This window comes from Parambassis ranga, chromosome 5 (genome assembly GCF_900634625.1).
Source record: "Parambassis ranga chromosome 5, fParRan2.1, whole genome shotgun sequence".
Taxonomy (NCBI): domain Eukaryota; kingdom Metazoa; phylum Chordata; class Actinopteri; family Ambassidae; genus Parambassis; species Parambassis ranga.
The window spans coordinates 26,087,529-26,115,086 of NC_041026.1; the positions used below are offsets into that span (position 1 = coordinate 26,087,529).

The 27,558-nt window shown below is 39.8% G+C and overlaps 5 protein-coding genes across 8 annotated transcripts; 2 read left to right on the forward strand and 3 right to left on the reverse strand.

The window, feature by feature from the left end:
- Positions 1-336: 336 nt before the first annotated feature.
- LOC114435525 (protein transport protein Sec61 subunit alpha-like 1) lies at positions 337-4,757 on the reverse strand. The gene is made up of 12 exons (XM_028405235.1): positions 4,607-4,757; positions 3,721-3,788; positions 3,552-3,617; positions 3,389-3,467; positions 3,056-3,187; positions 2,780-2,889; positions 2,458-2,611; positions 2,206-2,366; positions 1,901-2,098; positions 1,575-1,766; positions 1,406-1,482; positions 337-1,308 (listed from the first exon to the last, which is right to left on the reverse strand). Exons 1-12 carry the CDS (start codon positions 4,611-4,613, stop codon positions 1,122-1,124), a joined length of 1,431 nt encoding a protein of 476 aa, XP_028261036.1. The 5' UTR covers positions 4,614-4,757; the 3' UTR covers positions 337-1,121.
- A 1,548-nt stretch (positions 4,758-6,305) lies between these two features.
- Positions 6,306-13,533, forward strand: rpn2 (ribophorin II). Of its 2 annotated transcripts, XM_028405233.1 has the most exons (18): positions 6,306-6,465; positions 6,794-6,984; positions 7,101-7,196; positions 7,407-7,582; positions 7,669-7,744; positions 7,859-7,993; positions 8,081-8,257; positions 8,458-8,576; positions 8,696-8,801; positions 9,395-9,486; positions 9,570-9,684; positions 9,894-10,088; positions 10,180-10,266; positions 10,350-10,445; positions 10,901-10,976; positions 11,652-11,781; positions 12,348-12,446; positions 12,910-13,533. In XM_028405233.1, the coding sequence occupies exons 1-17, from the start codon at positions 6,453-6,455 to the stop codon at positions 12,397-12,399; spliced, it is 1,932 nt and encodes a 643-aa protein (XP_028261034.1). In that variant the 5' UTR covers positions 6,306-6,452; the 3' UTR covers positions 12,400-12,446; positions 12,910-13,533. The 2 variants fall into 2 exon arrangements, with proteins under 2 accessions (XP_028261034.1, XP_028261035.1); XM_028405234.1 differs by lacking the exon at positions 12,348-12,446.
- Positions 13,534-14,584: 1,051 nt separating this feature from the next.
- Positions 14,585-16,408, reverse strand: ghrh (growth hormone releasing hormone). Of its 2 annotated transcripts, none has more exons than XM_028406722.1 (6): positions 16,306-16,408; positions 16,000-16,089; positions 15,421-15,525; positions 14,954-15,058; positions 14,735-14,860; positions 14,585-14,633 (listed from the first exon to the last, which is right to left on the reverse strand). In XM_028406722.1, the coding sequence occupies exons 2-6, from the start codon at positions 16,077-16,079 to the stop codon at positions 14,621-14,623; spliced, it is 429 nt and encodes a 142-aa protein (XP_028262523.1). In that variant the 5' UTR covers positions 16,080-16,089; positions 16,306-16,408; the 3' UTR covers positions 14,585-14,620. The 2 variants fall into 2 exon arrangements, with proteins under 2 accessions (XP_028262523.1, XP_028262522.1); XM_028406721.1 differs by having other exon boundaries at positions 16,000-16,084; positions 16,306-16,407.
- Positions 16,409-16,842: 434 nt separating this feature from the next.
- Positions 16,843-21,676, forward strand: cdk5rap1 (CDK5 regulatory subunit associated protein 1). The gene is made up of 13 exons (XM_028406046.1): positions 16,843-17,318; positions 17,407-17,510; positions 17,597-17,631; positions 17,727-17,827; positions 17,899-18,109; positions 18,229-18,349; positions 18,527-18,757; positions 18,934-19,031; positions 19,110-19,165; positions 19,399-19,529; positions 19,666-19,815; positions 20,198-20,338; positions 20,983-21,676. Exons 1-13 carry the CDS (start codon positions 17,042-17,044, stop codon positions 21,133-21,135), a joined length of 1,809 nt encoding a protein of 602 aa, XP_028261847.1. The 5' UTR covers positions 16,843-17,041; the 3' UTR covers positions 21,136-21,676.
- On the reverse strand, positions 21,622-27,525 carry LOC114436014 (bactericidal permeability-increasing protein-like). Of its 2 annotated transcripts, none has more exons than XM_028406048.1 (16): positions 27,409-27,525; positions 26,346-26,456; positions 26,156-26,270; positions 25,946-26,077; positions 25,708-25,863; positions 25,550-25,598; positions 24,479-24,539; positions 24,307-24,398; positions 24,055-24,231; positions 23,918-23,977; positions 23,675-23,842; positions 23,536-23,603; positions 23,400-23,442; positions 23,263-23,326; positions 21,949-22,025; positions 21,622-21,813 (listed from the first exon to the last, which is right to left on the reverse strand). In XM_028406048.1, the coding sequence occupies exons 2-16, from the start codon at positions 26,446-26,448 to the stop codon at positions 21,772-21,774; spliced, it is 1,407 nt and encodes a 468-aa protein (XP_028261849.1). In that variant the 5' UTR covers positions 26,449-26,456; positions 27,409-27,525; the 3' UTR covers positions 21,622-21,771. The 2 variants fall into 2 exon arrangements, with proteins under 2 accessions (XP_028261849.1, XP_028261848.1); XM_028406047.1 differs by having other exon boundaries at positions 25,535-25,598.
- Positions 27,526-27,558: the final 33 nt, after the last annotated feature.

Sequence of the window (27,558 nt, forward strand, 5' to 3'; positions counted from 1 at the left end):
TTAAAGCTGACGTGAGGTGTACACATGATCTTAAAATGCTGGCCTCTAGTGGAAGCTAAGAGATTAATATAGGCACAGTAAAAACTATAATTTCTACTGTGAACATCACTAGAGACATTTACTTAAGGGTAGTGTCAGAGAAACCTATAGTATGTCAATAGCTGTTGCCAGATTTTTGAAGAGTCAATACCAGTTGCACCAATTTTGCGTGAGCATCTGTTTGCTATGGAATTATCCCTATTGTCCACTCTCATATAATTCACAACCAGTACCACACTTAATACACAGATATGGTAATGACAGAGAACAAGGCCACATAAATGAAAACACATTTTCTAAGTGTGTTGGAAAACAAATCCTGTTTTTAATAACACAATTATGTCTGTTACATAAAGTAAAAACAAAAATGAAACCCCTTTTTCATCCCTATCAAACCCACCCTCATCCCGACTATCTCGGCAGTTTTGTGCGGCGATTCAGTCTGAAAATAAAAGAGCATGACAACACAGACAAACACTTTCCTTTGAGGACCAAGAGATGGAGGACAAACACTGTGCCCTACATTAAGACCAGCGTGAATATAAACATCATCTATGATTTAAAATGACATGAAGGTACCAGTTTGAGATGACCAGAAACCTCATCCAGAGTACAAACATTTTACTTTACACACCCTATTATAGGTCCCTAGAAACCTCAAGCATGACCACTAGGTGATAAACATGGCTTTCTTTAAACTCCCCCGAAATGTCCAGGCACAGTGCTTACAGCTTGAAATAAGCATCAACATGCTGTCTTAGTGTCCCATTTTTAGGCATTCTTCAGCTGAAAAAGACAGCCAGTGGGGAATTAGGCAGCTTACAGGGAGATGGGTAATTGCTACTGGAACAAAAAAAAACAGAGACACAATACTATGCTCAACCCTGGGAGTAACCAAAACAGTTTTCTCAGCATTGACACGCAAGAGCAGTATGGTGGAGAACAAAGTTGGTAGAGTAGGAATTACCTATCCCAGCAGCAATATACAATGATTGTGCAAATTTCAAAAAAATGCAAAAAAAAAAAGAGCAAATGATAGGGGGTGAATTCTGTGTGTCTGGTGTGTGACAAGAGGATATTTTCTAGAACAGTAGTGCTCCCATGCTGCCAACTTCACTCTGCTCCTTCACGAAGATCTCAAAGTACTGATAGATGATGGTCACAGCCAAGAGGATTCCTGTACCTGAGCCGATGGCACCCAAGAAGTCAGCCATGACCGACAGCCCTCCTATACAGAGCCCACCGAATGCAGCAGCTGTGGGGATGTACCTACACATATAACACCACAATTAGTGAGGAAAACAGCACACTATGTGGTACATACATGTCTGTACACTGAGACTGCATTCCCAAGTTTGATTTATACCTGTTAAGCTCATGCACCATGGAGGTCTCTCTGTGTCCTCTCATTACCATCTGCTGCTCCTTTAGTTGCTTCGCCACCTGAGACAAACAAAAAAAAACATCAGTGCATTTTTTATTATGGGAGTGAGAAAAGTGGGTTATACAGGGGATATACAAACAGACACACTTACATCTTTAGCAGAGGATCCTGAGACCTCAATCCAGGTCTTGGAGAAGAAGGCGCAGGAGCCAAGCATGAAGACAATGTAGATAACAGCATGAACCGGGTCATCTAGAACTGAACCAAATGACTCTGGAGGAGAAAGGTAGTAGCACAGACCGCCCACTGGGTAAGCACGTGCAGGTCCTCCACTTGACGCATCCTAAAAAAAAAAAAAGTCAATAAACAAAAACCGAGTTAGGAGAGTTGAGTAGAATAAATAACATTATGTCTTCTGCTTCATAAGGCCTTGACTGCAATGTGATGTATTACAGAAGTCATATATAATCTACTTACAGACCAAGTTCCCAGAAGGTTGACCAGGAAGTTGCCACTGAACCGTGTTGAGAGCATCTGAGAAATTACGTAGAGATTGGAGACAAGGGCAGACTGCAGGATGATGGGGATGTTGGAGGTGTAGAACAGCTTGATGGGGTAGGTGTTGTATTGTCCACGGTAGCGTGCAGACTTGATGGGCAAGTCAACTCTAAAGCCCTGGAGAGAGAAGTAACAATTGTTTAATGTAAAACGTGCAACATGAATTCCACTTAGTGTAATGAAAATAGGTAGGTAGGTATTATACTTAAGCATTGCTAGCTCACCTGGAAGTATATGACCACTGCAAACACAAAGACAGTGGCGATGAGGTTCATGAGGTTTGGCAGGTTTTGCCTGTAGAAGGCTTCTCTCAGGGCACGCACCTTGTCTGTGCGTGTGGCAAGTAGATGGAAAAGAGCAATGATGGCTCCCTCAAACTCAGTACCTGGATGAACCACAGTGCTCACAGTTAGTCAGCATATCACAGAAGACACAGATCTCTTCTTTCAAAGTGCGTTACTTCTCAGTGGCCATACCTCTCCCGGTGTTGACTGTGGTGGGGCTGAAGGCTTTCCAGACGATGGTCTCACAGATATTGGTTGCAATGAAAAGTGAAATACCAGATCCCAGACCATAGCCCTTCTGAAGGAGCTCATCTAGTAGCAAGACTATCAGACCTGCAACAAAGAGCTGGAAACACAGGCAGGGCAGGTACATTAGATACAGAATATAAAAGAAAAATAACCCTTATGGTAGGAGCGGGCTTTCTGTATAAAATATAAAAATGCCAGTTTCCAGGTATTGAGAACTGATAGATAAGGGGTATGCATAGAACCAGGAGTAGTGCTTTAGATTTACCTGAATGATGATGAGCAAGCAAATCCCAGCACCCATCTCCGAAGGATCTCCATACATGCCAGTCATGACATATACAATGGCCTGTCCAATGGTGATGATCATTCCAAACACTGTAAAAATACATATTCTAAGTAGTAGCCTTACAAGGACAACTGCTGCAAAACTGGTGTTACTGATGAAAATTGTGAGTGCGCCAACTTCAAAAACATCAAAACTTCATAAGGTGCATGACTAGTGCTAAAAATAGCATATGTGGTTGGTAATAATAACACTTACATTTCTGAGCTCCATTGAAGAGGGCTCTGTCTTTAGGAGTGTCTCCCACCTCGATAATCTTAGCACCAGCCAGCAGCTGCATGATGAGGCCCGAGGTGACAATTGGTGAGATACCGAGCTCCATCAGAGTACCTGGAGAACATAGAGTCCCAATCAGACTCACTGAATAAAACAATAGAAGCAGGACCACAAACAATGCACTGTTGGCCCGGGACTTGTGGTGTGATAATAAGATTGCTCATTGTTGGCCCAGATAACAATGGCAGCTAATAAATTCCTCTTGATCAAGCTGCAAAGAACAAACGTTTTGTGTGTGACAACAAATGCAATCACCTCTGTTGGAAGCCAGAATTACTCTCATCCAGTAGAAAGGATCTGCTGAATCTGACGACATAATACCAAAGAGTGGAATCTATATTGACAAGAAAAATAAATATCAAACACTAGCAACAATAACACAAAGGGTGGGCATTAAAAGACATCTATAGATACCAACCTGGCAGCACACCAGAAAGATGAATAGCGTGATAGCTGTCCATAGTACTTTTTCTCTAAATTGAATCTGCAGGATTAGAAGAAAAACAGGCATGTGAGATATCATGCATTACCACTAACAAATGCAATCACAAAACCAGATGAATGTATACTAAGAGGCCACAGCTTACCTTTCTTTCTGGTTTCTGAATTTCAGGCAGCACCGCACAGAATGGCTTGATGACCTCCAAAAATTTAACTGCACAAGGAACATAACATGTTGAAAACGAGGTGACAAGTGTATTTGACTTATTTTCTGCCTGCAGTATCAATAATACTTCAATTATTATTGTCCTTACAATCTAGCTTAGATGCTACGTCATCACTAACCACCAGCTGCCAGCAAAGCTAAACATGCCTACAACTGGCTATAAAGCAGCAACGAAAATATTCTTCTTGTAGTAATATGTGGATGCAGAAACTCATCTGACGCGGGTTGGTTGTGTGTGAGCACTTTTAGCCAGTTACGGCTGCGCAAATGAATGTCTGTCTCAGATCAGTTCTGTCAATCACTGAAACTGACTTTGACAGCAAGCGATTTCACACACTCACACTACTCAACTCTTTTCAGCTACACAGCTTCCTAATGTGGCATTCTGAACGTATCAATACTCTGTTATACAAATAAGGGTGAGTCAAAGTGAATTTGGAATAAGAATATTACATTGGAAGTTCATTCTGCTAATACTAGCTTGATGCTAACATGCGATCAGTCAGAATAAGCTGTCGCTTAAAAACAGAAAGGCTGATGCCTATTTCGAGAACACAAGCCATGCGTTTAAAATCACAACCTCTGAAGCTGAATCACGGAAACGTTATTCCAGGCCAAACATACGGTTATCTGAATGTAAACTTGCCCCGATAATAGGCTAGCTCAATTTGCCACATAACCTGCCCAAGGTTAGCCAATTAGCTTCCTCACGGGCGCTAAGTAGCTCTTATTGTGAGAGAATAAACATACAGTAGATATTTTTGATCGTCCTTGAAAAGTGAATACAAGAAAACAGTCTCACTTACTCCCCATTGTGTCCTTAGACCGACTCCTGCAGCTTTACTGGTACCAGTTTGAGTGCAGAGTGGAATCAGTGTGGCTCCATCCAGCCGCTCCGTGAGAAAAGAGAGAGCCGTAGAGACACGTCACCAGACAAGCCGCTAGCCCACGTCACTTCTATGGGACACACAGAAGCGACACGAGCTTACTGCAAACCTTCATTAGTTTGGTCCGTGAACAAACTGTCTAAACTCATAAACAAATACTGCCAGGTAATAATAAAAAAATATTATTGTGTGCTAGCATTTAAACTCTACCTCTCATAAAACAAGAAGTCCTACCATCCTACAGAGGGCGCTCCAGGCTGGAGTCATCGGTAGAATAGATGCTTCTGCCAAACGAGGAGGCTAATGCGGAAGTGGCAGTACCTCCGTTAACAGATGTTTTGTCGAGTTCTGTTTGCCTGCCGAGAAATGCATACCTGTCACAGGAACGCGCACCCATGTCTTAATAGCTCGAGTTGGTACAGCTGTCGATCAGACCACAATAGCTTGGGACACTGGGTGAACCCAGACAGGGGAGCATAAACCATTAATGTGGGGCTTCAGCTACAGGAAGAAACAGTGCAATATAAAAGAAAAAATCTTGAGAGCTCCCTGAAATACTATGGTCTTGCTGTTGATAACAATTACGACATGCCTGAATGTCCGACAATATAGAAAACCAAATATACAGAGCTATGAGACATTATATTCTTTCGGCAAAAAGGAAAACAAATAATTGTCTTTAACTATATATATATATATATATATATATATATATATAATCAAACACTTCGAGTTTCGGGAACGGCCGTGACGGCTATTCTCAAAAAGCGAGTCAAACAATGCAACAAGACTGGCAGAGCTAAGAAGTAGAAAAATCTCTGACGAGATTAGTTGCCAGATATTAATTAAACGTAAGACCAACAACAAGTAAATACACTGTCTTTATTTGATGATTTCCGTTCCATAGACGTCAGCACTTTACAAAGTCATTCGTCTGCTATCACAGTAGACATAAAGTTTAATATACGTGTGCCTTATCCAAAACTACACAAACTTGGTGATGTAGCTTTAAGTCAACGTGCGCGCTCCCGCGAGGCAATCATTTTTTTAGCAGAGGATCTCCTTTGGCAGGTTTACGGTCCTCTGACTAAATATGGTCATTGCTAACTCCAAAATGTCATTTTAGCGACAAGGAAGTAAAGATATCGAGGCTTTAAAACAGGAGCTTACAAATGAATGACGTACCGATGGCTACGTCCCATAGACCGTATATAAAAGCTACGTCCATTCATTTACAGGGCCCAGTGTTGTGTACTAACCTTATTGGCTGCTGTCACATATGTCAGCGATGCGTCATCGCGGCAGCCATATTGCTCCGGGGATGGTTTATCCCTTTTAGCTGGTATGTCTGCCAGGGAAGAATGATCGCAGCGTGCTGACTTTCAGCTGTTTACTACCGAGCCCTGAAAGGATCATGAAGAAAAAATAACTTCATATTGATATCCTTTGCGAGATCTCGCATAAGACTACCTTAAGCATTACTCTTATACACCTACCATATCATTTCAAAAAGAAAATATTAAATGACCTACCATCTGTGGAAAAACTCATGAATATCCTTAATTTTCTGCAATTTTACCCTAAACCATTACAACATAAAATGCACCGACATAAAGACAATGATGTGTTTGTATACGTATGTATGTACATAGATGCTTTTATTTTGAAAGTGTAGGCCCGGATACTATCCTTCTGGTGACAGATCTATCTTTTAGACACCGGAAGTAATCGTTGGTTTTGGTGACGCTGCATTAGACTGCAAGACATGGACCGGTGTAGTAAGTACATTCATTCATAGAATATTGAGTTTAGCGTTATATAAATGTATTTTTTGCGATGCTTGTTTCGTTTGTGCTATTATGAAAATGTGTGTTTTTGAATTAGTGGAAAGTATCGTTTGGGTGCACTCGCTGTGCTGCTTCCTACTGACGTTAGCTTGTTCGCGTCGTAGCTAAACCTGCAATGAACGCGGTAGCGTCAGTTTAATGAATGAATGCATATTATAAAAGAGATAGTTTATTCTGGAAAAAAATGTTGCTTTGTTGATAACGAAATGCACCTTTCTACCAACCGACAGATTATCTGATTTCGTCTCTGTGTCCACAGGGCTGTTCGGGTTCTTCCTCCTCAGCCTGGCCCTTTCTGGAGCTCAGGCGCTCACACCGGCTCACTACCTCTCCCTGGCTGATGTGGCCCGACTTCAAAACCTCCTTAGCCAACAGTTCACAGATCTGGAGTCCGCATATTATTCTGTTGTTGGTCTGACCAAGCTTGGAGCTACAATTCCCGACCACAAGGTGAAAAAAGAAGCTCTTCTTCGTTGTACACCTTAGACCGTAATGCACATCTTTTTTAATGTGTATCACGTTGAACTTGATTCTTACTTTTCTTTGGCTTAAAATCTGTTTTGCAGGATGTATGCCAGTTCCTGAAATCCCAGCTTGACCCCACCAGTGTTGACTCCCTCTTCTTTTCTGCTGAGACAAGTCAAGCCATTTCAGGATGTGAGGTAAATGTTCTTACCATACCCTAATCTCCTTACTTATTCATGTTAGAGTATGGAAGTGCAAAAGGGAGCAGACAAAAAAAGTACTGTGTTTCTTAAACCAAGTAAATTTAGAAGAAAGTAACCACATATATATATATATATAAAATAACACAGCTCTAAAGCAAACCCCAGCTACCACACTGTTCATACCAAGTTATGCCCAACTCCTAGATCCCTGTGTCCAATGAAACCCGTGATATACTTCTGGCAGCAGTTAGTGAAGATTCAACCATGACGCAGATTCATCGAGCTGTGAGTGCGCTCAGCTCTCTGGGGCTTCCTCTTGCTTCCCAGGAAGTAGTAGGTGCCCTGACAGCTCGCATCAACAAGGAGGACAATGTCATGGCGTAAGTGTTAACACGCTGCATGAAAAAAAAACTGCAGTTTTCTTTGGCAAAATGCTAACAAGAAATTGTATATTCTGTTTGGACAGCATCACCTTAGCTCTGCAAACAGCTTCTCGCCTGTCCCAACAAGCAGAACTTGGAGGAATATTGGAGGAAATTGAGGTATGTGTAATAAATGCCACCAGGTGGTGCTGTGCCACTGTTTTTTGAGTCTTAGCAAAAAAAATCTGAATAATGAACAGGACTTTATAAGCATTATTGCTTTGTTCCTTTCAGGATTTGACAGCTCGCTTGGATGATCTTGGTGGAATGTATCTCCAATTTGAGGAGGGCCTTGAAGCAACTGCGATGTTTGTGACTGCTGCCTATTCCCTGTCAGATCACGTGGACATGGAGCCCCCTCTCAAGGAGGTATATTTTATGCCTCTGACTTGTTAATGCTACTGAAATTGTATATTTTTGACTCAGAATGTGCTACAAAAAATGTTTTCTTCACAGGACCAGGTCATTCAGCTGGTTAATTCTATCTTCAGCAAGAAATCATGGGATTCTCTATCAGAGGCATTCAGTGTGGCCAGTGCTGCCGCTGCTCTGTCTGGCAACCGCTTCCATGTGCCGGTCATTGTCAATGCTCAGGGTCCTGCCACAGTCTCCCACAGCCAGCCAACCCTGCAGGTATACAGAGAGATTGTATGACTTTTGTTCCCTCGAGGGGGGGAAAGTGAAACTCAGTTCAGGCTAGAAACATAAGACACTCAATGATGAATGAAGATATGTGCGATATTGAACGATGGTAGCAGCTGATCTTTTTTTGGCTACAATGCTTTCCTTGGTTTTTAATCACCTCCCAGTGACACTTTTTCTCTGATTCACAGCTCCTTGTTACTGATGTCATGTCTCAGCCTCTGGCCTCAGCCAACGTGCTGGTGGAGTCTGCATATTCTATGGCCTCCAAGAGCCTCATTCTCAGCCAAGCACCTTTCATACTTAATGAGTATGTATAATTGTTGTCTCTCAGGGTACCCAGAAGTTGAAAATGATCTTAGCAACTGGACAAAGACTATGATTATAAATATTCATATGTGTGTGGCAATATTTTTCTTTTCTTTTCAGTGGCGTGTTTGAATTGAACTTCATGTCTACCCAGCCTGCCAGTGGATATTATCAGTTCACTGTTGCAGTAACCGGGGACAGCCGTCTGGTTGCCAATCATGTCGAGGCAAGTTGTTGGTTAATGTTTTGTTTGGATTGACTGTAAAAAATAGTTTTTTTAAATTGTATTTTTTTTTTGCTTTCACATAGTTTTACTTTAATATTTTATTATATACACCTTTTAAGAATATTTATAGAGTAACTGTGCACCTGAATTTTCGTTGTATAGGACTACTCAGCTTGTGAAAACTCAAGCATTTCTTTATGGTCTGTGTGCAAAACAAGTTTACGCCATACACTTTTCAATATGGCAATTAAAGCACATTTTCAGACACTTTGTTCTTTCATCTGTTGTTGTGAAAAGTGTCAAAAATCTTTGTATAACAAATGGGAAAAAGATGGACTAAAGAGAAGACACCAGTCTTAGCCTCACCTTTTAGCAGGTATTTCCTGCCACATTATGCGTCTTCAGAAGCCCATTTTTGTGATGACACACTTACAAATTGAAAACAATTACAACCACATTGATGCAGTTTGTAATTACTAGAGTTGTCTATTAGTTCTCCTTGCTCTTAGTACAAGAAAACTGATTATGTTTTATTTACGTATACCCTAACCAGTATCTGTAACTACTTTGTGTGTGTCTGTGTTCATCTGCAGCTTAAAGTTAAAGTGTCCACGGAGGTGGCTGTGACCAACATGGACCTCTCTGTGGTGGATAAGGACCAGAGCATTGGCACAAAGACCACCAGGTTTGGACATACGTTTGATACATGGAGGCAGCATTTTGCTGACCCAGAAGGAAACAAAATGTTAAATACGTTTTCCCTTCTAGGGTGGATTATCCTTCCAAAGCTAAGAACTCCTTCACAGCGGACAGCCACCAAAACTTTGCCATGTCTTTCCAATTGGTTGACGTCAATACTGGAGTCGAGCTTACCCCTCATCAGGTATGTAATAAAGAGTTAGATGTGAACATGTCTGCAGAAAACTGCCGACAAAGTTTGCTTTCCTAATCATTTCTGTGGCCACACAAGCATTACATTCAACATACCCGGTTAACCAAGACAAATAAAAATCGCCAGCTACTTTGACATATAAGCAAAATGTGAGCTCTTTACCTTGTTTAGTATTAAGACCTGTTTTTGTCTTGTCACAGACTTTTGTCCGGCTGCACAATCAGAAAACTGGCCAGGAGGTTGTCTTTGTAGCTGAACCCGATAGCAAGAATCTGTACAAGTTTGAGTTGGACACAGCCGAGCGTAAATCAGAGTTTGACTCTATCTCTGGAACCTATTCTCTTTACCTTATTGTTGGGGATGCTACCTTGGAGAATCCCATCTTGTGGAATGTGGTGAGTGTCTGTTCAGAATCTGTAATGTGAAGTATTCCATAACCAGCTAGTGAGAAGCAGATAGTGAGCTCTGACATTTATCTTTTGACAGGCTGATGTCATTCTGAAGTTTGTGGATGAGGAGGCCCCAGCTACCATTCAGGCTAAGACTCTTTATGTTCCTAAACCAGAGATCCAGGTATTGTTGATGTTCTCTTTACAGCCTTCTGCATTAATGAGTTGTCAGATGAGCTGTCTTCAAAAGACTTTCTCTCTGTGCAGCATCTGTTCAGGGAGCCAGAGAAGAAGCCTCCCACTGTGGTTTCCAACACCTTCACTGCACTCGTCCTTTCTCCCTTCCTGCTCCTGCTCATTCTTGTAAGTTTTCTAAACTTGTACACTGTGTTTTCTTGTTTTGTCCTGATTGTATTTTTGTTATTCACTACTGTGCAATATGGGATAATTTACAAACCTTTTTATAGACATGCCTAAAAACTATTCTATTTCCATTATTAAACCTTTTGTACTTAAGCATTCAGCTGTTAGTATTGTTTACCCAGTGTTTTCTTTCCTAGAAAAGCTCTTCACTTGGAAGCCTTCATACACAGTAAATGAGACTGTAGCCCAACATGAATATAACACTTGTTGTAATTTGAAATTACAAAAGCTATGGTGTATTTTTTTCCTGGCATTTTCAGTGCTGTGTAATAGTTATTGTTGCAGTGGATCAGTGTATTGTGCATCAGGTGAAAAACAATTTTTCAGCTCTTTTGTTTTCAGCTCTTACAGGGGATGACAATCACATTGTGTTTTATTCCCTCTCTCCTCTGTAGTGGTTTAAGCTTGGAGCCAACATCTCCAACTTCAGCTTGTCTCCAAGCACCATTCTCTTCCATGTAGGACATGCAGGTTAGTCCCAATCTTTCAAATGAAATGTTTATCTCAGATGTGATTTTTTTCACAGACTTCTCAATATCTTTTTTATCTGTTGCTGTTCAAGATGTTAAATCAATTGCTAATATTGACTGTGGGTCACATTGTGCATATTCATGATTAATTTAGTCTTGCATTATTCATGCAATTCCCCACATGAAATCAAACACCCTAAACTTGCTTACACTATTATAAAGGCAGGCTTTGTGTGTATGCTTTGTGTGTCAGTGTGCATCTGTACTGAATGAGGGGTAATGTCTGAAAGTTTCCATAAATTTGGTAAAAAGTACGAATTATTATTCATTTTTCAGGACTATTGTCATGTGAATTTTAGGTGTTGGTCTTGTTCTCGGAATTATACAATTAAAAGTGCTAACTCTCCAGTTAAGTGTCATTAAACCATTGCATTGCAGAAGAGTGCCAATGACATGACACAATTAAAAGAGCCAGTTAGAGTTTCAAACAAAAGATAGTGACATTCAAATATTGAATAACATTTATTTATAAGAAGATTGTTGTTTCCTCCACTGCTAAAAGAGTATTTTTCCAAAACTTAAAGGGCACACAAGTGGCCCTTCAATCTGAACTCAAAGACAGATTCATCACTGGGAGGTTTGGAGAATAAAAATGTTTTTGGTGGTTTCATTTCAGCTATGCTGGGCCTCATGTATGTCTACTGGACCCACCTGAACATGTTCCAGACTCTGAAGTACCTGGCTATCATCGGCGGTGTCACTTTTCTTGCTGGAAACCGCATGCTGGCTCAGAAAGCAGTGAAGAGGTATGTGTTCTTATGCTGCCTGTCCTAGAGAGTCCTTAATCCCAGAAAGCCTAGCCCTTTTCAGGTAACAAGGACTCTGGTCCCAGGTTGCCTCTTTGTCATTCTTAGCACCAAACCTGAGGGAAAAAAGTGCCTATTCTATAGCTGTAGCTCCTTAGTGGGCCTCCAGAGGCTAATTTCAATAACAGGCTCTTTGCCATAAGAAGAACTTGCACATACTTGGACCAGAAGGAAGGCTTTGCAGCAAGATTTGCAAGTGACGATCTAAGAGGGCAATTTCTTCACCATCGCTATGTAGAGCCCTTCAAGTGCTAGAGTGAGCAATTTGTAGCCTGTGTCACTGCCTCAAGAGGTCACATTGTAATTGTTCACTTCTACTTCTTGGTCTTACAACAGTGCGTTTAACCCCTCTAAGCAACTAGAATATTACAATCAATGATCTCACTAATGCGATCTCCTCAGTAGGGACTTTATTCCTTTGTTCCCTGCTAGTTTCTGTCTCCTAGAAGCTGTCTCATTTTTAACCCCTCTATCCACACCTCGCTGTCTCTTTACTCCTTTTTCAGGATTGCTGCAGAGCAAAGTAGTAGGTTGGCAAAGTATAGGAGCCTTCGATAAAGCCTTCCCATTTGTAACAAATGAGTCGGTTCTGCTTCCAGGCTGAAGTAAGGGCATCCTCACAGATTGCATTCGCAGTGCTTTTCCATGATGTCTGGCAGTGTGCATGGTTGTGTGGTGCTCACTCATTCTGACTCCAGAGGGTTCACATGTACTTGCTGCCCCTCCCCCCTCTGGTTTTGCATCTTCACTCATCCCACCATAGTCATAGCCTTACACTTTTGGTAGTCCTTCCATCATGTTCTAACTTTAATAGCTCTGGCCGTAACATTACCTTTAAGTGACCTGTTTTGTGTTCATGATCCAAGTTTTGCATTATGCACATCCTTGACATTGTCATGAGAATTTCCCAGTCTTCTTGCCAAATCAAATGACATTCTGTTTTTGTGAAAGGGTGCATATCAAAATGCATGACCCGCCCCACATGACTTTGCAGTGACAAATCCAGAGAGGTCTTCATTTGTCTCATGTCTGTAATGACTAATATGTGCTTATGTCTGTCTCCCACAGAATTGAGAAAAAGTAAAAAGGCAAGAAAATTAAAAGAAGATACTGACAAGGCTCATTCTTTTGTTTTCGAGGAGACATTCAGCAAATCAGACTTTTAAACAAATGGCATGGAAGTTCAAGAGTCCAATCCACAGTTTTAACATGCAGTTTGTCTGTGTTGCCAAAAGGAAGAAATTGAGATATCACAGCATCTCTGAGAGACTGGACAAACACTCACTGACAGATTCTCCTACAGAGGACTGTAAAGCTACTGATCATTGCACTTCATCTTCCTGAGATTTGTTTTCTTATTGTCCAACATGCCAGTGTTTTCTAAATGAGCTGGGATTTTATTTGTGGTTCTGTGATGAAATTTGGGTTTTTTTTGGGTTTGTTTTTTTTTGTACATTCCTCTTTGTTGTTCCTCAGTGCCCATTTCACCTTGTACCAAAATCTCGCCTTTTTTCAGCTGATAATAAACCACTGGCAGTAGCACTGACACTTGCATCATTAACTATGCCAGTTGTAGTCTCCCATTTGATACAGAGCTGATGACCCCAAGAAAAATGTTAATAATAAAATGTGGAAAATTTCAGGACAGGATGTTTTTGTAATGAAGTAGAGGAAATAAAGAAACTGAGGTGAGTTTCTTGTGTCTTTCTTTGCTGTAGAAAAAAAGGAACACTTTTATGCAAGAGTGATCACAGGGATTCTTTATTATGAATGCAATAATGCTACAACTTTAAGATGCAGTGCTGAATCTTTTCCAATCTGCCTGTAGACTCGGTTCCATGTAAATCTGTCTTTGTATTTCCCTAAAAACGTTTCTTGCTAATCTGAAATGAAGGAATCAAAAATGCTATCCTAATGCTAAAAAATAGCCCATAAACATCGCTGCTTATTAAGTTAACATACTGCTCAAGCCTCACTTGTATTTCTGCATTGACTGAGGAGTATTGAAGAGACACTAAGGTACTCTGTAGCTAGAATGAAGCAGCCGAATGATAGCAACAACTACAGTCCACACAGAAGGACAGATTTAAAATTTCACCCTCACTGGTGTTTAGTTTGAAGAAGTGTGTAAGTTATGTGGCATCACAGAGATGTTAAGTGTAGTGTAGCAGTAGCATTAGCAGATCAACTCAGTGTTATGTCTGCTGTCTGGCAAAATTCAATTTTGAATACATGTTATTTTATTTAAAGCTGCAGTCTTACTTGAACTAGATGACATTGACACGTTGAGTCATCATGGCGGACAGGTGCCAAGTAATGTTTTATTGAAACAAGCTACAACCGTTAATGTTATATCTACCTGCTTTCTTCTCCTGTTTTCTGATGACAGGAATCTTAACTGACACAGCAGAAAAGAAAACAAATGTATTTTATAATGACACTATTCCATCAGGTGTCATGCTACAGCCACAATTATTTCTACCAAGTTGTTGTTTGAGCGAGTCGAATTATCTATCTGTCTATTAGAGACACCAAACATGCAGGTGCACCACCCTATTAGAAAAGTAGACAACCCTAAAAAAGGTCTCTGCGAGTGCCTAAGGTCAGGTAAGAAGAGGAAGCCTAGAAAATAAAATCCAACTTTGATGTTTTTTCACAAACATGAGCTGGGATGTAGGTTTTCTTCTTAATCTTTAATGTGGACAAAATACAACATTAAGACAAGCGGTGATGGTTAAGAAAAAGAAGAGGACATTTGGCAGCATTCACTTTGGCCATCTCAACTCAGAAATCTGTAAAAGCCAAATACTTAAATTAGACCAACCTAAATCATAGAAAAGTCATATTGTCTGAGGTTTAATCTTCAGTCACTTAAAGTGTGTGTGAAGTTCACCTGGGCCTGATGACTCTCCCATGCAGTCCTCTGTATCTCTGATCACTCTGGATGGATGTTAGATCCTCTTTATATGTCCCTTCGTAGATATCTGACTGACGCTTCATATAGCTCTCACTTTCATCCCTGTAGGAAAAAATGTTAACATAAATTTTGTGTATTTTTTACATTACCCTCCTGATAGTTTTGGAATGACATCATTCATCTTGTGCTACCTACCCCAGCCGTTTGCCCATTATTGTCTGAAGGAACTTCCTGGCAGAGATTTGGCCCAGGACTTTCCTGTAACTGTTTGTGAAGATGGCATCAGCATGACGCCCTGAGCTAAGATCACAATGTGGTGGATTTACATCAGTTCAGTTGTCATAGGAGTGAATGAAGCAACAATGAAAATTAGAGGTCTTGACATTCTGTAGTCAATTTATAATTTTTCATCTTAAAAGTCAATTCAGCCAAATAACCTGAAAATAATTGTGCTTTTATTTATTTAAATATATTCTTTGATAGCCCTGTGCTGAAAAGAATTCACTGTAGCTGGGACACTGGAGCTATTGTACAGCATCAGTGCTGTTAAGTACCATAATAAATATTTAAAGCTAGAGGCAGAACTCTCGATGAACCCAACGTGATAAAAAAGAAGTAACCCTATAGGCCATATTCTACATCACTCTTTTTAACATACAGACCGCAACTCTGCTCGCCCCCTTGCAGGATGCATGTCCTCTTCCAGCTGATCTGCTGGATTCTTTATTGCAGATGTCATCAGGATGGATGTGTCCCTCTGGCCAAACCTGATAAACACCCCCATTAACTGAACAAATGTAGAACATTATATTCATAAATTTCCTATACATATTAATATACCAGTCTGAGTTAATGTATTATATATTTTTAACCAATTTAAATTGAATACAGAGGTTTTAGTTTGAATTTTTGACAGAAAAATATCCTACTATCCAAAACACTCTTTAGGACCTGACACTGTGATTAAAATGCTTTGTAAATGTAACACAGTGATATCTTTAGGACACAGCTATGAAATTCAAAGTAACCAGTAAAAGCATCATATAGAGAAGATCAGGCGTTTCAATTGTTCTGAGCATCATAATTATGTATTAAGTGTATCTATTGGCTTAAAAAATAATCAGTAATAATTAACCACTTTGTTTAAAATTTCTTTCTTTTCTTTCAACTCAGAGCAGCAAGGGTTTCTATAACTAGTTTCCCTAATGATAGAAATGATGAATTTCTTTGTCAGGACTTACCGAATGGATGGGTAGAGTGGAGAACCCGATAAAGACATGACCAGGCAACAAAACACCAGCAGTGCAGCTTTCTCCATCATCACAGCTAGTCTTAGAGATGAGTGGACAGCCAGAATAAATGACAGGACTAGAAATTACATTAGGAAAAATGCTGAAACCACAGTTTCCTTCAGCCAGCCTCATCACTCTGCAGACAAAACTAAAGTTGAGGCAGGCAGAGATGTATATTCTGATATGAAATATAAACACCTTGAAAATACACATTCATGCATATTCATATAAAAAATATAATTGCTAATGTGTTACCTTAAATTTACGAGACTCTTGAGTGTCCCTGCAGTTTTCTTCTATTTGGTGCCTTCTGCTCTCATCATCTGCCACTGCCTGGAAAGACTGGACAAAAGCAACACTGGTACAGGACTGATTGTTATCCCTGCATCCACTGTCAGTTTATACTGAACTTGTGATTCCTGGTCACTCCCACATCACTGATCTCTCTCTCCCTCTCTCTCTCTCATTTTCTCCCTGGGCAGTCTGCTCAGTGTCTCTGTTTTTATTACTAAGAACATAACTAAATACAAAGGTATAGTGTCTAACATATAATACACACAGAAACTATGGCAATAAATACAACTTTACCACACACAACTGCACTAAATTACATTGAAAACAAATTATTATTATTATTATTGTTGTTGTTATTATTATTATTATTATTATTATTATTATTATTATGTTTCACTTATGAAACATTGATACAAGAAAAGCGTTCACATGGCGGAACGTTGTTTTAATTCAATATGTTATGTTTCAACACGGACGGTGAAGTTGTACGTACGGGAACATTTCTGATTGACGGACTCCGGGATGCATAAGGACACGGTTCTCTGTTAATCATGTATACAACATGTATGATAACATTTTAGCTATTAAGTTGCGATTATTGTAGTTAACTACAGTTTAAGGTTGCTCACTTTGGGCTCAACCGACAAGGGACGATATAGCCTTTTCTCTATATAGCAAATACTTTTTCTAGCTAAGCATGGAATACCTCAGGACATTAAAACCGGTGTTTACTATTACAAAACACTGGAAACATGTCAGGCGTATTCATCCTAGATATTGTTCCAACACCAGCGTCACGCCAATAGAAAAGAAAAAGACAACTGCAGGCAAGTTCAAGAGTCCGATATCTTCTGGTCCAAGTTTACAGGATTTCATCAAAGGTGTTGCAGTTCATAAGACTCCTGTAGATGATGATCACTCAGACAAGCACAGTTACCTTTCTGAAGATTTGGAGCTGGGGAACTCAAGAAAAGGTTTGTCTGCATGACTGAACGTCAACTGCAAAGATCCATTTAATTTGGATTATGGGAATGCTAAAGTGATATTTTACCCTTATTCTAGTGTATTTTGAAACCTATGGATGCCAAATGAATGTAAATGACACAGAAATAGCCTGGTCCATTCTACAAAGGAAGGGGTATCAGCGTACAGATAAGTTAAAGGAGGTACAGCTGTCCAGTATTTTTATTCTCCATTTTATTATCACTTATATTAATGCAGTTTGCTGATGACGTTTTTCTTGTACTTGCAGGCCGATGTTGTCCTTTTGGTAACCTGCTCTATAAGGTAAGACGGTGTAAGATTGTTGTGCAGTTTAAGCAGGTTAATTGTCTCAAATGCACCGTGGTCTAATGGAAATAAATACGTTCATTTTTTAACAGAGAAAAGGCTGAACAAACAATTTGGAATAGACTACAGCAGCTAACAACCATGAAGAAGAAGCGACTAAAGACACACACACCAATGAAAATTGGGATTTTAGGTAATTAAGCTAAATTACACGCATCTGACTGTCTAACAGAGATATGTTGAAAGCTTTGTGTGTGTGTCCAGGTTGCATGGCGGAGAGGCTGAAGACAGAGCTTCTGGAGCGTGAGAAGCTGGTAGATGTCCTTGCAGGTCCAGATTCTTACAGGGACCTTCCTCGCCTCTTGACCATTGCTGATGGAGGAAATCAGGCGAGCAATGTGCTGCTGTCCTTAGAGGAAACTTATGCTGACATCATGCCTGTCCACCATGCTCCTCAGGGATACAGTGCTTTTGTGTAGGTTGTTTATTAAGAACATATGTTTTTTTTAGTGAAGTTATTTGCTCTCCAAACTCCTTGTAATGCTCTGTCCTTGGATTGTTTTTTGAATTTGTGTGTATCTCATGTGCTTTCAGGTCCATCATGCGAGGCTGTGACAACATGTGCAGTTATTGCATTGTTCCCTTTACCCGGGGGAGGGAGAGGAGTCGACCTGTCAGTTCCATCCTTGAGGAAGTTCGTATGCTCTCTGAACAGGTAAGTTACAACAAAAAAAATCTAAATTTTATTTAAATAAAAGAACAAACAACATATATTTCCAAGAGTCAAGAGTACATTTTTTACTTTTACTTTTTGGAGTTTTTTACCATCAAGACAGTTATGACTTATACTTAATTCTGAGATGTGTTTATCTGTTTTTTTCATCAATATCAGGGTGTGAAGGAGGTGACATTGCTGGGTCAGAATGTAAACAGCTACAGGGACACATCAGAACAACAATTTTTTGGTTCAGACCAGACCAAACTCAGCCGCGGCTTTAAGACCATCTACCAAGCCAAACAGGGAGGGCTGCGCTTCTCTGACCTGCTGGACAAAGTTTCACGTGTTGATCCTGACATGAGGATCAGATTCACCTCTCCCCACCCAAAAGATTTTCCTGATGAGGTTTGTACTTATCTGGCCTTTTAATTTAACTTGTACACACATTCCCCAAAACACCTAATGACAATCGACTGTTGAATTCTGCTACAAAGCCCCAGTCCATTCTGTAGATTATTAATGGCTTGTATTCCTGGAATTTTTGAGGCTTCCTGACTTAGTCTGCTTGTTGGTCTTTCCAGGTTTTACATCTGATTGCGGAGCGACAGAATATTTGTAAACAGATCCACCTACCAGCCCAGAGTGGAAGCAGTCAGGTCCTAAAAACAATGCGGCGTGGGTAAGAACAGAGTTTGTAACATTTCCTAAAGTGTCAATAAGTTCTTCAATAATAAGGCCTTTTTGTTAAAAAATGCAGTTACACAAGAGAGGCCTACCTTGATCTTGTGAAGAACATTAAACAAATCATCCCAGGTAAGCACAAAAATCAGATTTGCCCTTTGTTTATCATAAGTCTGTAGGTCTGTGTGTTATTCTCAGTAGGATCTTTTAGTAAAAAAAATGTACCTATACAATCTAAACTAAATCTGTGATTGTTTTTAGGAAGGGAAAAATCCAAAATCTTGGAAATCCCTTTTCTTTTAAAGGAATTTTTATTCACACCCCTTAATAGTTTTTGTGTATCATCATTTATGTTTTTGGGTCAGATTTGAGTCTCAGCAGTGACTTCATCTCAGGCTTCTGTGGTGAAACTGAGGATGACCACCAGCAGACTCTGTCCCTAATTAGGGAGGTGGGCTACAATGTGGGATACCTATTTGCCTACAGTATGCGAAAGGTGAGCTCTTGATACATCAAAAGAATATCGGTAATTATAGAGTTTAATCCATATCTGTGCTTTTCAAACCCTTTATCTTCAGACCCCATTCATCATTGAGCTTTTTACATTTGTTTTAACTGTGCTTATGACTTAGAAAACTCACGCCTTCCATCGGCTACAAGATGATGTGCCAGCAGAGGTGAAGCAGCGGAGGCTGGAGGAGTGCATCAGTGTATTCAGAGAGGAAGCTGCAAGGGTCAACACTGCTCTCATTGGCAGCACACAGCTTATACTAGTGGAGGGAGTGAGTACTGCACACATGACTGACACATGGGGCTCAATTATTTCCTGAATTGCAAAACAAGAAAGGCTGCCCTCACATTCAAAATCAAGGGTAGATAAACTCCTAGTATATACTGTATGATCCACATCTTTGTTAAAATATTAAGATATTTGAGCATGCTAGCTCACAAGGTTCTTGTAGCAAAATTGATTTTGCAGACTTATGATCCTTCAGTAACACTTTTCAAGGAGACTTCGATGAGATTATTTTCTATAGAAATACAGAAAATGAACTAGTAATTTGTAACATTATGGGTAAAGGTAGTCGTCTTGTACCACTGCGCCGGGTTACTTTAACCTGTTACCAGGCAACACTGCTCAACTCTGGTTTCCATTTTATGCAGGAAAGTAAAAGATCAGAAGAGGACATGTGTGGGAGAACAGACGGCAATATGAAAGTGATTTTCCCCAAAGAGAATGTTGCTATTCAGGCTGCAGAGTTCAGCACTGCACCAATCAGCCCGGGAGATTATGTTTTGGTCAAGGTAGGAGGTAGTTCATATTATTTTATTACTCATTACTTTATTGGTTTTATTTACTTACCTTGTGACAATTATTAAATCAATGTATTTTAAATTATTTAAAATAACCAGTTGAGTTGAGTTAAAAAAAAAGTTAGTAAAAAGATCAAACACGAGCTCACAATTGTCTGCTAAATAAACATCTATCACCATTATGTTTTTATATCACTGTTTCTGTCCTCTCTTGTTTTTACTGAAGTTCTGTATTAAAAAGGTGATGCAGCAATCAAAGTGTAGTCATGGTAATACATACACTTAATTTCCGTATTTTTAAGCCTCTGTGCTTTCCTATCTTTTTGATTTTAAATGATTAACAGGGATGAAAATGTTTGGAATTAATCCAATATACAGCAAATGCATTCTAACCAGTGACCTCACCACACATTTAAATTTGCACAACTGCTTGTTTTTGCTGTTATTCTTTCTAATGAAAGCCAGGTCAGTAAAAAAAAGCTGTGCAAGCCTCAAGCAGGTCATCATGTTATCGTCTCATCAAATTCCATTAAACTGACTAATAACTGTGTGTTATACTGCTTATTGTGGTTCAGTTTAAATTTACAGTACATGGAGTCATTAATGCTATGATGTCTTCTGTCTTCCTGCTATAGATATTAGCGGCCAACTCACAAAGCCTGAGAGGACGAGCCCTCTGTCACAGCTCCCTGAGATGCACGGTGATGCCCTGTGAAACAGTGCAGAGGATGCAGTTTGATGACCATATAGCCCGTGTGGACACAACCATGATTGAAACATGTCATTGATGACACAGCTGACAGTGTAGGAAACAGCAACATTTCTTCTTTCTCCTGTCTGACTTTAAGAATAGATGGAGGCTGGACAGACTGGAATAATGAGTTATGGAAACACAAGTTAACACAGTCAATATCAGAAATGTGTGCATACAAGTTTGTCTGTTGAAGTAAGTTTGTTTAATGCACATTACTGGGACTGATGTGTTTTGTCTGAACCAGTGCTGTTTGATTGATGCTGTGGCATTTTATAGGATTCAAACTGCAGTGAAAATGCCAACGATCAGCAGGTTTTGAAAAACGCTCTGTGAGCCACAATGTCAGAAACTTTAAAACAATTTACCAAAAGTCAGCAGCAGAAAGTGCTGCGATCTGCTTATGAAGGAGCACGTTATGTAAAAAAAGATGATTGTGGTGACAGCAGTAGCGAACACTGTCCTGCACAAATGTCTCTTGTTATGATGTAACTGCAGTAACTCAGTTGCCCTCATTTACAACTCATATATCGAAAAAGCTTTTATTTATTAAAAAAAACAAGATTCTTGCAGTAGAAGTCAGATATTTCTGTTTCGGCCTAAAAAACACACTCTGGTTGTGGTGTTGCCTCCATGTTGGCATGTTGAAGTAAACCTTCTTCAGGAAGGATGCTCAGCCATTGAATTTAACATCTGTCCCAATCAGCATGTAATCCTGTGGAGAACAGTTCACAGCTTAAGATATAACTCCTGCTCATCTCTTAGTATGATAGTACCCTAGATCTCATTAAAAGCTCTCATCAACTAGCTCAAAAGCATGCAGATGTTTAGACAATATCAAGTCTCTGACCTTCAGGACCTGCAGCTGGGTGTTCACCAGCTTCATCTTTCCAATTGTAGGAAGAGGGTATCCCTTAGCAAGCTGAGCTGTGAAATGAAATGTATACATTTAGATCTACTCCTGTGGCAAACAGCAATTATGTGTTAGTGAAGAATGTTTATATTAATTGGGGTGCAGCTCAAAAGGCTTTGCTGGAAAGCAATCGTGAACAGAAGCACCCAATCAAGGAGCTAAAAATGACAAATAAAAAAATGTAGAAATATATAGATAAGAGCTATTTATTTGTTTATCCATAGCATAGCAAACTTGCTGGCTGGTTTGAAATAAATTGTTAAAAATACCTTAAAGGTAGGGTAGGAGATTTTGAAAACTCAGTGAGAGTCAGCCAGATTTTGAAAGTAAACACACGCCCCTTTCTCTCGAAGTTCACCCCAAAGCCACGCCTCCCAACCAGTCTGTGACTTCGACCATCATGCACGTACCTCTCTGGTGCGTGCAGAGCAGGAAGAGAGTGACAACCAGCCAACTCTATGCGCAGGGGCGCCTCGCAGGATTGGCTGATGTTATGCTAGCATTTTATAGCTTCCACAGATGATTAATATTCTTCGTTTTAAAGCGAAACTACTGGATTGTAAAGAGAAGTTACACTAATTTAACAAAAAGTGCATCAGAATGAAATCTCCTACCCTACCTTTAAAATGACACTATTAAAGTATAATCAAATCCAAGCTAAAAAATTTCATTTTTTTCATCAAAACCACTTTATTTTACGTTTGAATTAAGAAATCTTAAAGATTCTGAAAAAAATGAAATTCTGCACTGCTCAGTGCAGTCATCAACACAAATCCTGCAGGTTTTGGCCTGATCAACAGAGTTGAACAGAACAGAATATATCTTGACATCTTGATTTCTATAATACTAGACATGACTGTATCTATGGAGCTGCAGCACTCAACTTGCAGTAAAAATAAACATGCAGTGATCAGGTGATGAGCTAAAATGAGTATGAACTTGACTTGTGAGTATGAACCTCCATCACATATCAGGATATCCATACTAATCTATATATTTTTTAAAACCTGTAATGAGCACATAAAATATAATAGAGGAGCTCCATCTTAGCCAACATATAACATGTTTAAATATTAATGCATCAGAAATTGTTATATATGTTAACCCTTTTATTCTTCGGGTTTGTGGCCTAAGCTGTGAATATACACAGAGCAATCCACTGGAGGAACTTTTGCCCACTGGAGGTGGATGTAGTTTCTAGTTTTGAGAAATGAAAAGCTCCTGAAGCATTGGGTGGAAAAACATACTTACCATTCACTTTGGGTATCACCACCACTTTGAGGACCATCTGGAGGATGTTGTCAAGTGAGCTGACCTGTAGGTTAGGATTAGTGTGAGTTTGCTTTGGATGGTCGATGCTGTGAGTTGTATTAGAATGCAGCTCTCACCTGAAATTGCCCCACGTAACTTGTGCCCAGGGTCAGATCCATTCTGTGCAAAGTAGGCATCATTAGAATGTCATGTTCATCTTTACATGGACCTCTTGGCCCTGTTTTCCTGTGCTGAGGTTTTTAGGTGACTTACTTGTTGAGGGTGACAGCTCCAGCCAGCCTCATTCCACTGATGAATATGTGTGCACTGACACTGGACTCCTGTTAAGACGGTGGTGGAAATGTAAAAGAGTTCTTCTAATGCCCTTTCTTCATATGAGTGTGCAGCTTACCATGTTTAGGACAAACAGAGGGGAAAGCGTGCTGTTGGGTTGGATAGCATAGGCCGTCACTGTGGCAGTGGCCTGAACTGTCACGTTGTTGGGTTGAAAAGTAATGATGGGATTCTTCACAGTCTTCACCAGCAGTTTCATCATTAGACCTGGGAACTGCTTGGCAATCTAAAAATGCACAGATACAGCTGACAAATTGCAGTAATTAAACATTCTAATCTAATCACAGGGAGGCATTGTCACCTCTGGGATGAAGACTCCAAATGTTCTGGTGTTGAGCCGGAAGGGAGAGCCCTGTGGGATCTGAGCAAGAAGGGTTACAGATCAGCGTGATGACATGAAAGTAGATGTGAGCCTGGAAAAAGGAGAATTCAGCTTACCATGTCATCAGTGATGTACAGGCTGAGGGCTCCAGCTTTGTTGTAGACGAAGGCTGCAGAGTTGGCAGAAAATACAGACATGCCGATGTAGAGCATGTTGTCGGTCTTGGGTGGCAGGGAAAAAGCTGTGGGGGAGAACGGAGGCTCCTGATGTTTCCCTGTGTTGTAGAATTCACCCTAAATATCCAATAAAACGGTTTATTATAACAAAACTGCATATTTAGATCCTTCAAAAGGTGCATTTTTATTCACCTTCAAGTTTAGATCTATAGCAGAGTTTGAAATTATGGGCGATGACACCATGGAGTATTCAATCTCTGCATACTGATCCACCTTGGCTAAGACTGCAGAAAAGAGCAGAAGGTCACTCTTACATTCAGCAGCAGTGAAGTATAGAAATATATCACAAAACAGGATGTTTTACCATTGAGAGTTTTCAGCTGAGAGTTTAAATCTGAGATTGCGCTGGCCACCAGAGGGCAGATCTGCAGCAATAATGAACAGTGTGTTAGACAGAACACAGCCAGACATTCCTATAAGGGACACGGCAGCAGAAGAATAACTTTCTGTAATTAATATTTCTTACACATGTAGGGCTATCTTTCAGCCAGAATACCTAAGAGAACTCACGTTAAACAAGGGTGAAGATGTTCAGATGAATTGTATGAAAAACTTTTAACTTGGGAGTTAAAGCTAGTAACTCTAAAAATTATAACGAAAGACCAGATGACATCTTTCATGAAGTAAAAACACAAACTTATCATCTAACTAGAATAAATATATAAAATTCTTTTAGACAGATAAAGAGAAAATGTTGTGCAATGTCATATCGCTTAAAGGGACAGTTTACCCAGAAACAATATTCACATTAGCAGCACCGTGACAGCTTTGTGTATTTGTGCATTTTGTGACAGATGGAAAATATTCAATCACCCTCCTCGAATGAGCTGTAGCATTTGTTATGGAGTTCCTGAATGAAACTGCTTCTGGGTCTGTGGGTTTTGTTTAGCAGCATGGACATGATTTCTGGAATGTGACATTGCTTTCTCTTTCTCTCTTTGTTGTTACACATTAAACATCATAAGCCCAGGACTCTCCAATACTCACATCAGAAAATCTTGATGAACAAAGAGCATTGCAAGATTGCAAAAAGCAGACAGAAACAGAAAAATCTAAATATTTTGTGAACTGTTCCTTTTAAATCAAGTGTGTCTGAGACTGATAAACCATAAACAATCTGATTATAGTAATTGCAGATTAGAGGATTTAAGGAATTTTTAAATCTCATATCATTTTAATAATGCAATTTATAATTATGTAATTACTTAGGGGACACTCTTAATACATCTTGTTAATAAGGCTTAATACTTACAGGGCTTTGGTTGAATTAGTACATGAATTAGTTGATGCTTGAAGTATACATGTGCCTATAGATAAGCTCTGGTCATCACAGTGCTGCATAAGACTGGTTACTCCTCACCTGTTTCTCCATTACCTTACGCAAAGCCTTGTCAATGAAGCTTTTGAAAAGATTGTACAGCCAGCTGAAACAAACAGACATGAGAGCATTAGATGTGACAATAAAAAAAAAACATAAAAAGTCACATTCCCTCATGTGGGTTCAAACACAGTGCACACCAGGCTTCTTCTCACCTGGCTCCACCATGGAACTTGATGCTCGCGCTGCCCACAGTAGCTGCACAGTTGACACTACTGACCACCGGTCTGCCTGTCTCATCACTCCTGATGGCGATACTTGTAGTGATAGTGAGTCCATTCACATTTAAATCAAAAGAGCCTTTGTCCTTTCTGCAGAGAGAGAGATGAGTTGCTGCTGCAGCAGGAATGCATTTTTAAAAAGTACATGTACAGACTATATTTCGTCACTCACATTATTCTGAGGTACTTGACCCTCCAGTTTCCATGCAGGCTGATGAATGCCTTACCAATAGACAGTTTGACTCCAGTCCCTGGAACCAGACTCACCGCAGACTGAGGTAATCCCACATTCACTATTTGCATACTGTAAGAACCCAAGTGAGTGTAAGTTTATCTGTTTGCAAGATAATTTAGGGGCGTGCTGAATTACTTAGTGTCTTACTTGGACAAACTGTACTGGACCTTGCCGATGGGAGACACCTTCTCTGTCCCTGACTGATCTGGAACTTTGATGGATTTTAGCTTCTGCTGCATGGTAGCCATGCCCAGTTGCCTCCCTAGGAAAAGGCAAGAACAATTCAGAACAAAAGCCTGGCAATACAGAGTTTTTTATTGTTGCAAGCATTACTTACCATATTCAAGGCCTCTTTCTGTTAGCTTGACCTTTACACCAGGATTGGTGCTTAATGTCAAAGGCACAAGAGCCACCAGAGCCAGCCAGCAGCACAGCAACATGTTCTCTTCTGGTAAATAAAGCAAAGTTCTTATATTTCTGTGACATGATCCAGTGAATCAGATGACCATTCTGCTTTTTGTGTGGTTGGTCTTTATGCTGTTATAGGAGGGGAATTTTTGGAAGGCAATAAATCGAGGCTCTTTCTCTTTTAGAAGTAGTTTCAAAATGAAGTGAAGTAATATAACAATACTCTTATAACAAATTAATGCAGTCACATTGACCTAAAAGCACAGTGGCGGCTGTCATAGCTGCAGAAGATATCACATGACCTCTGATCAGTCAGCAGGCTGGAGTTTTATTCAATTAGGCTGAGATTCACAACCTGGTCCACAGTTTTGTCTGTTGTGATGTGGATTTTCGAAGTAAAAATATGAATTATAAATATATAAATGAGAACCTGCTTTTTGTTTTGTTTTTTCAGCTTGCATGTGAAATATTACAGTTCTGAGAAATGAAATGTATGAAATCTCTGCTGTCACATGCTTTTTGTCCTCACTCTAGAGCTCCTTCAGCCAGTCTGTCCTTGCCAGTGAAGCTGCTTGAAAAATACTGACAGATCTGAGCTCAGAAGAAGCCTAATAAGAGACTTTAAAAGTGTTTGTATTGTAGATGGAGATTTCTTTTCTTTCACAAATCAAAACATGACTACGTACTAGTTACACCTAAAATGAAATGCACAAACCATGAATCACATCTTTCTTTTGAGTTGCAGGTTGTTAGTACACACACTCATTTTAGTGTAATTCTTGTCTAAGCTGTTCTCTTATACTCATATTACCCAATGAGAAGGCTGAGAGAAGCATGTTTGCCAAACTAGAGTCACTGGAATCTACCTGGTTACAGATTGTTTATGCAGTTTGATACATGATAAATACAACAGCTTCAAAAACAAACAAATAAATGCTGAAACCTCTTCAAAAATGATTGTTAATAGTTACACTCAGCACCCCCCCAATTACCTGAAGCAGTGGTTAGTCAGGAGCAGACGAATCGTCCTTTCTCTGGCGATGTATCAGTGCGACTGAAAGAGGAAGAGAGGCACATGGCCTCTAATTCACTTACTCAATCAGGAACTTGTCAGGACAAACCCAGTCACAGTAACTTTGGAC

Bases quoted from the DNA above. Each gene is read 5' to 3' on its own strand.
- LOC114435525 (XM_028405235.1), bottom strand. The intron at 3,188-3,388 runs GTGATTGCATTT...TATGTTCTCCAG, and splicing joins AATTCTGGCTTCCAACAGAG to GTACTCTGATGGAGCTCGGT. The intron at 1,767-1,900 runs GTAAGTAGATTA...TTTTTTTTTTAG, and splicing joins ACCTTCTGGGAACTTGGTCT to GATGCGTCAAGTGGAGGACC.
- rpn2 (XM_028405233.1), top strand. The intron at 6,985-7,100 runs GTGAAAAAAGAA...TCTGTTTTGCAG, and splicing joins CTACAATTCCCGACCACAAG to GATGTATGCCAGTTCCTGAA. The intron at 8,577-8,695 runs GTATGTATAATT...TTTTCTTTTCAG, and splicing joins GCACCTTTCATACTTAATGA to TGGCGTGTTTGAATTGAACT.
- ghrh (XM_028406722.1), bottom strand. From the start codon at position 16,079: ATGATGGAGAAAGCTGCACTGCTGGTGTTTTGTTGCCTGGTCATGTCT. The intron at 15,526-15,999 runs GTAAGTCCTGAC...GGTGTTTATCAG, and splicing joins CCACTCTACCCATCCATTCG to GTTTGGCCAGAGGGACACAT. The intron at 15,059-15,420 runs GTCTGTATGTTA...TTGTGATCTTAG, and splicing joins AGGGGGCGAGCAGAGTTGCG to CTCAGGGCGTCATGCTGATG.
- cdk5rap1 (XM_028406046.1), top strand. From the start codon at position 17,042: ATGGAATACCTCAGGACATTAAAACCGGTGTTTACTATTACAAAACAC. The intron at 17,511-17,596 runs GTACAGCTGTCC...TTGTACTTGCAG, and splicing joins GTACAGATAAGTTAAAGGAG to GCCGATGTTGTCCTTTTGGT. The intron at 19,530-19,665 runs GTGAGCTCTTGA...CTTATGACTTAG, and splicing joins TTGCCTACAGTATGCGAAAG to AAAACTCACGCCTTCCATCG.
- LOC114436014 (XM_028406047.1), bottom strand. From the start codon at position 26,448: ATGTTGCTGTGCTGCTGGCTGGCTCTGGTGGCTCTTGTGCCTTTGACA. The intron at 25,864-25,945 runs GTGAGTGACGAA...CTCTCTCTGCAG, and splicing joins GTCAAGTACCTCAGAATAAT to AAAGGACAAAGGCTCTTTTG. The intron at 24,540-25,534 runs GTGAGGAGTAAC...TTATTGCTGCAG, and splicing joins GTAAGGTAATGGAGAAACAG to ATCTGCCCTCTGGTGGCCAG.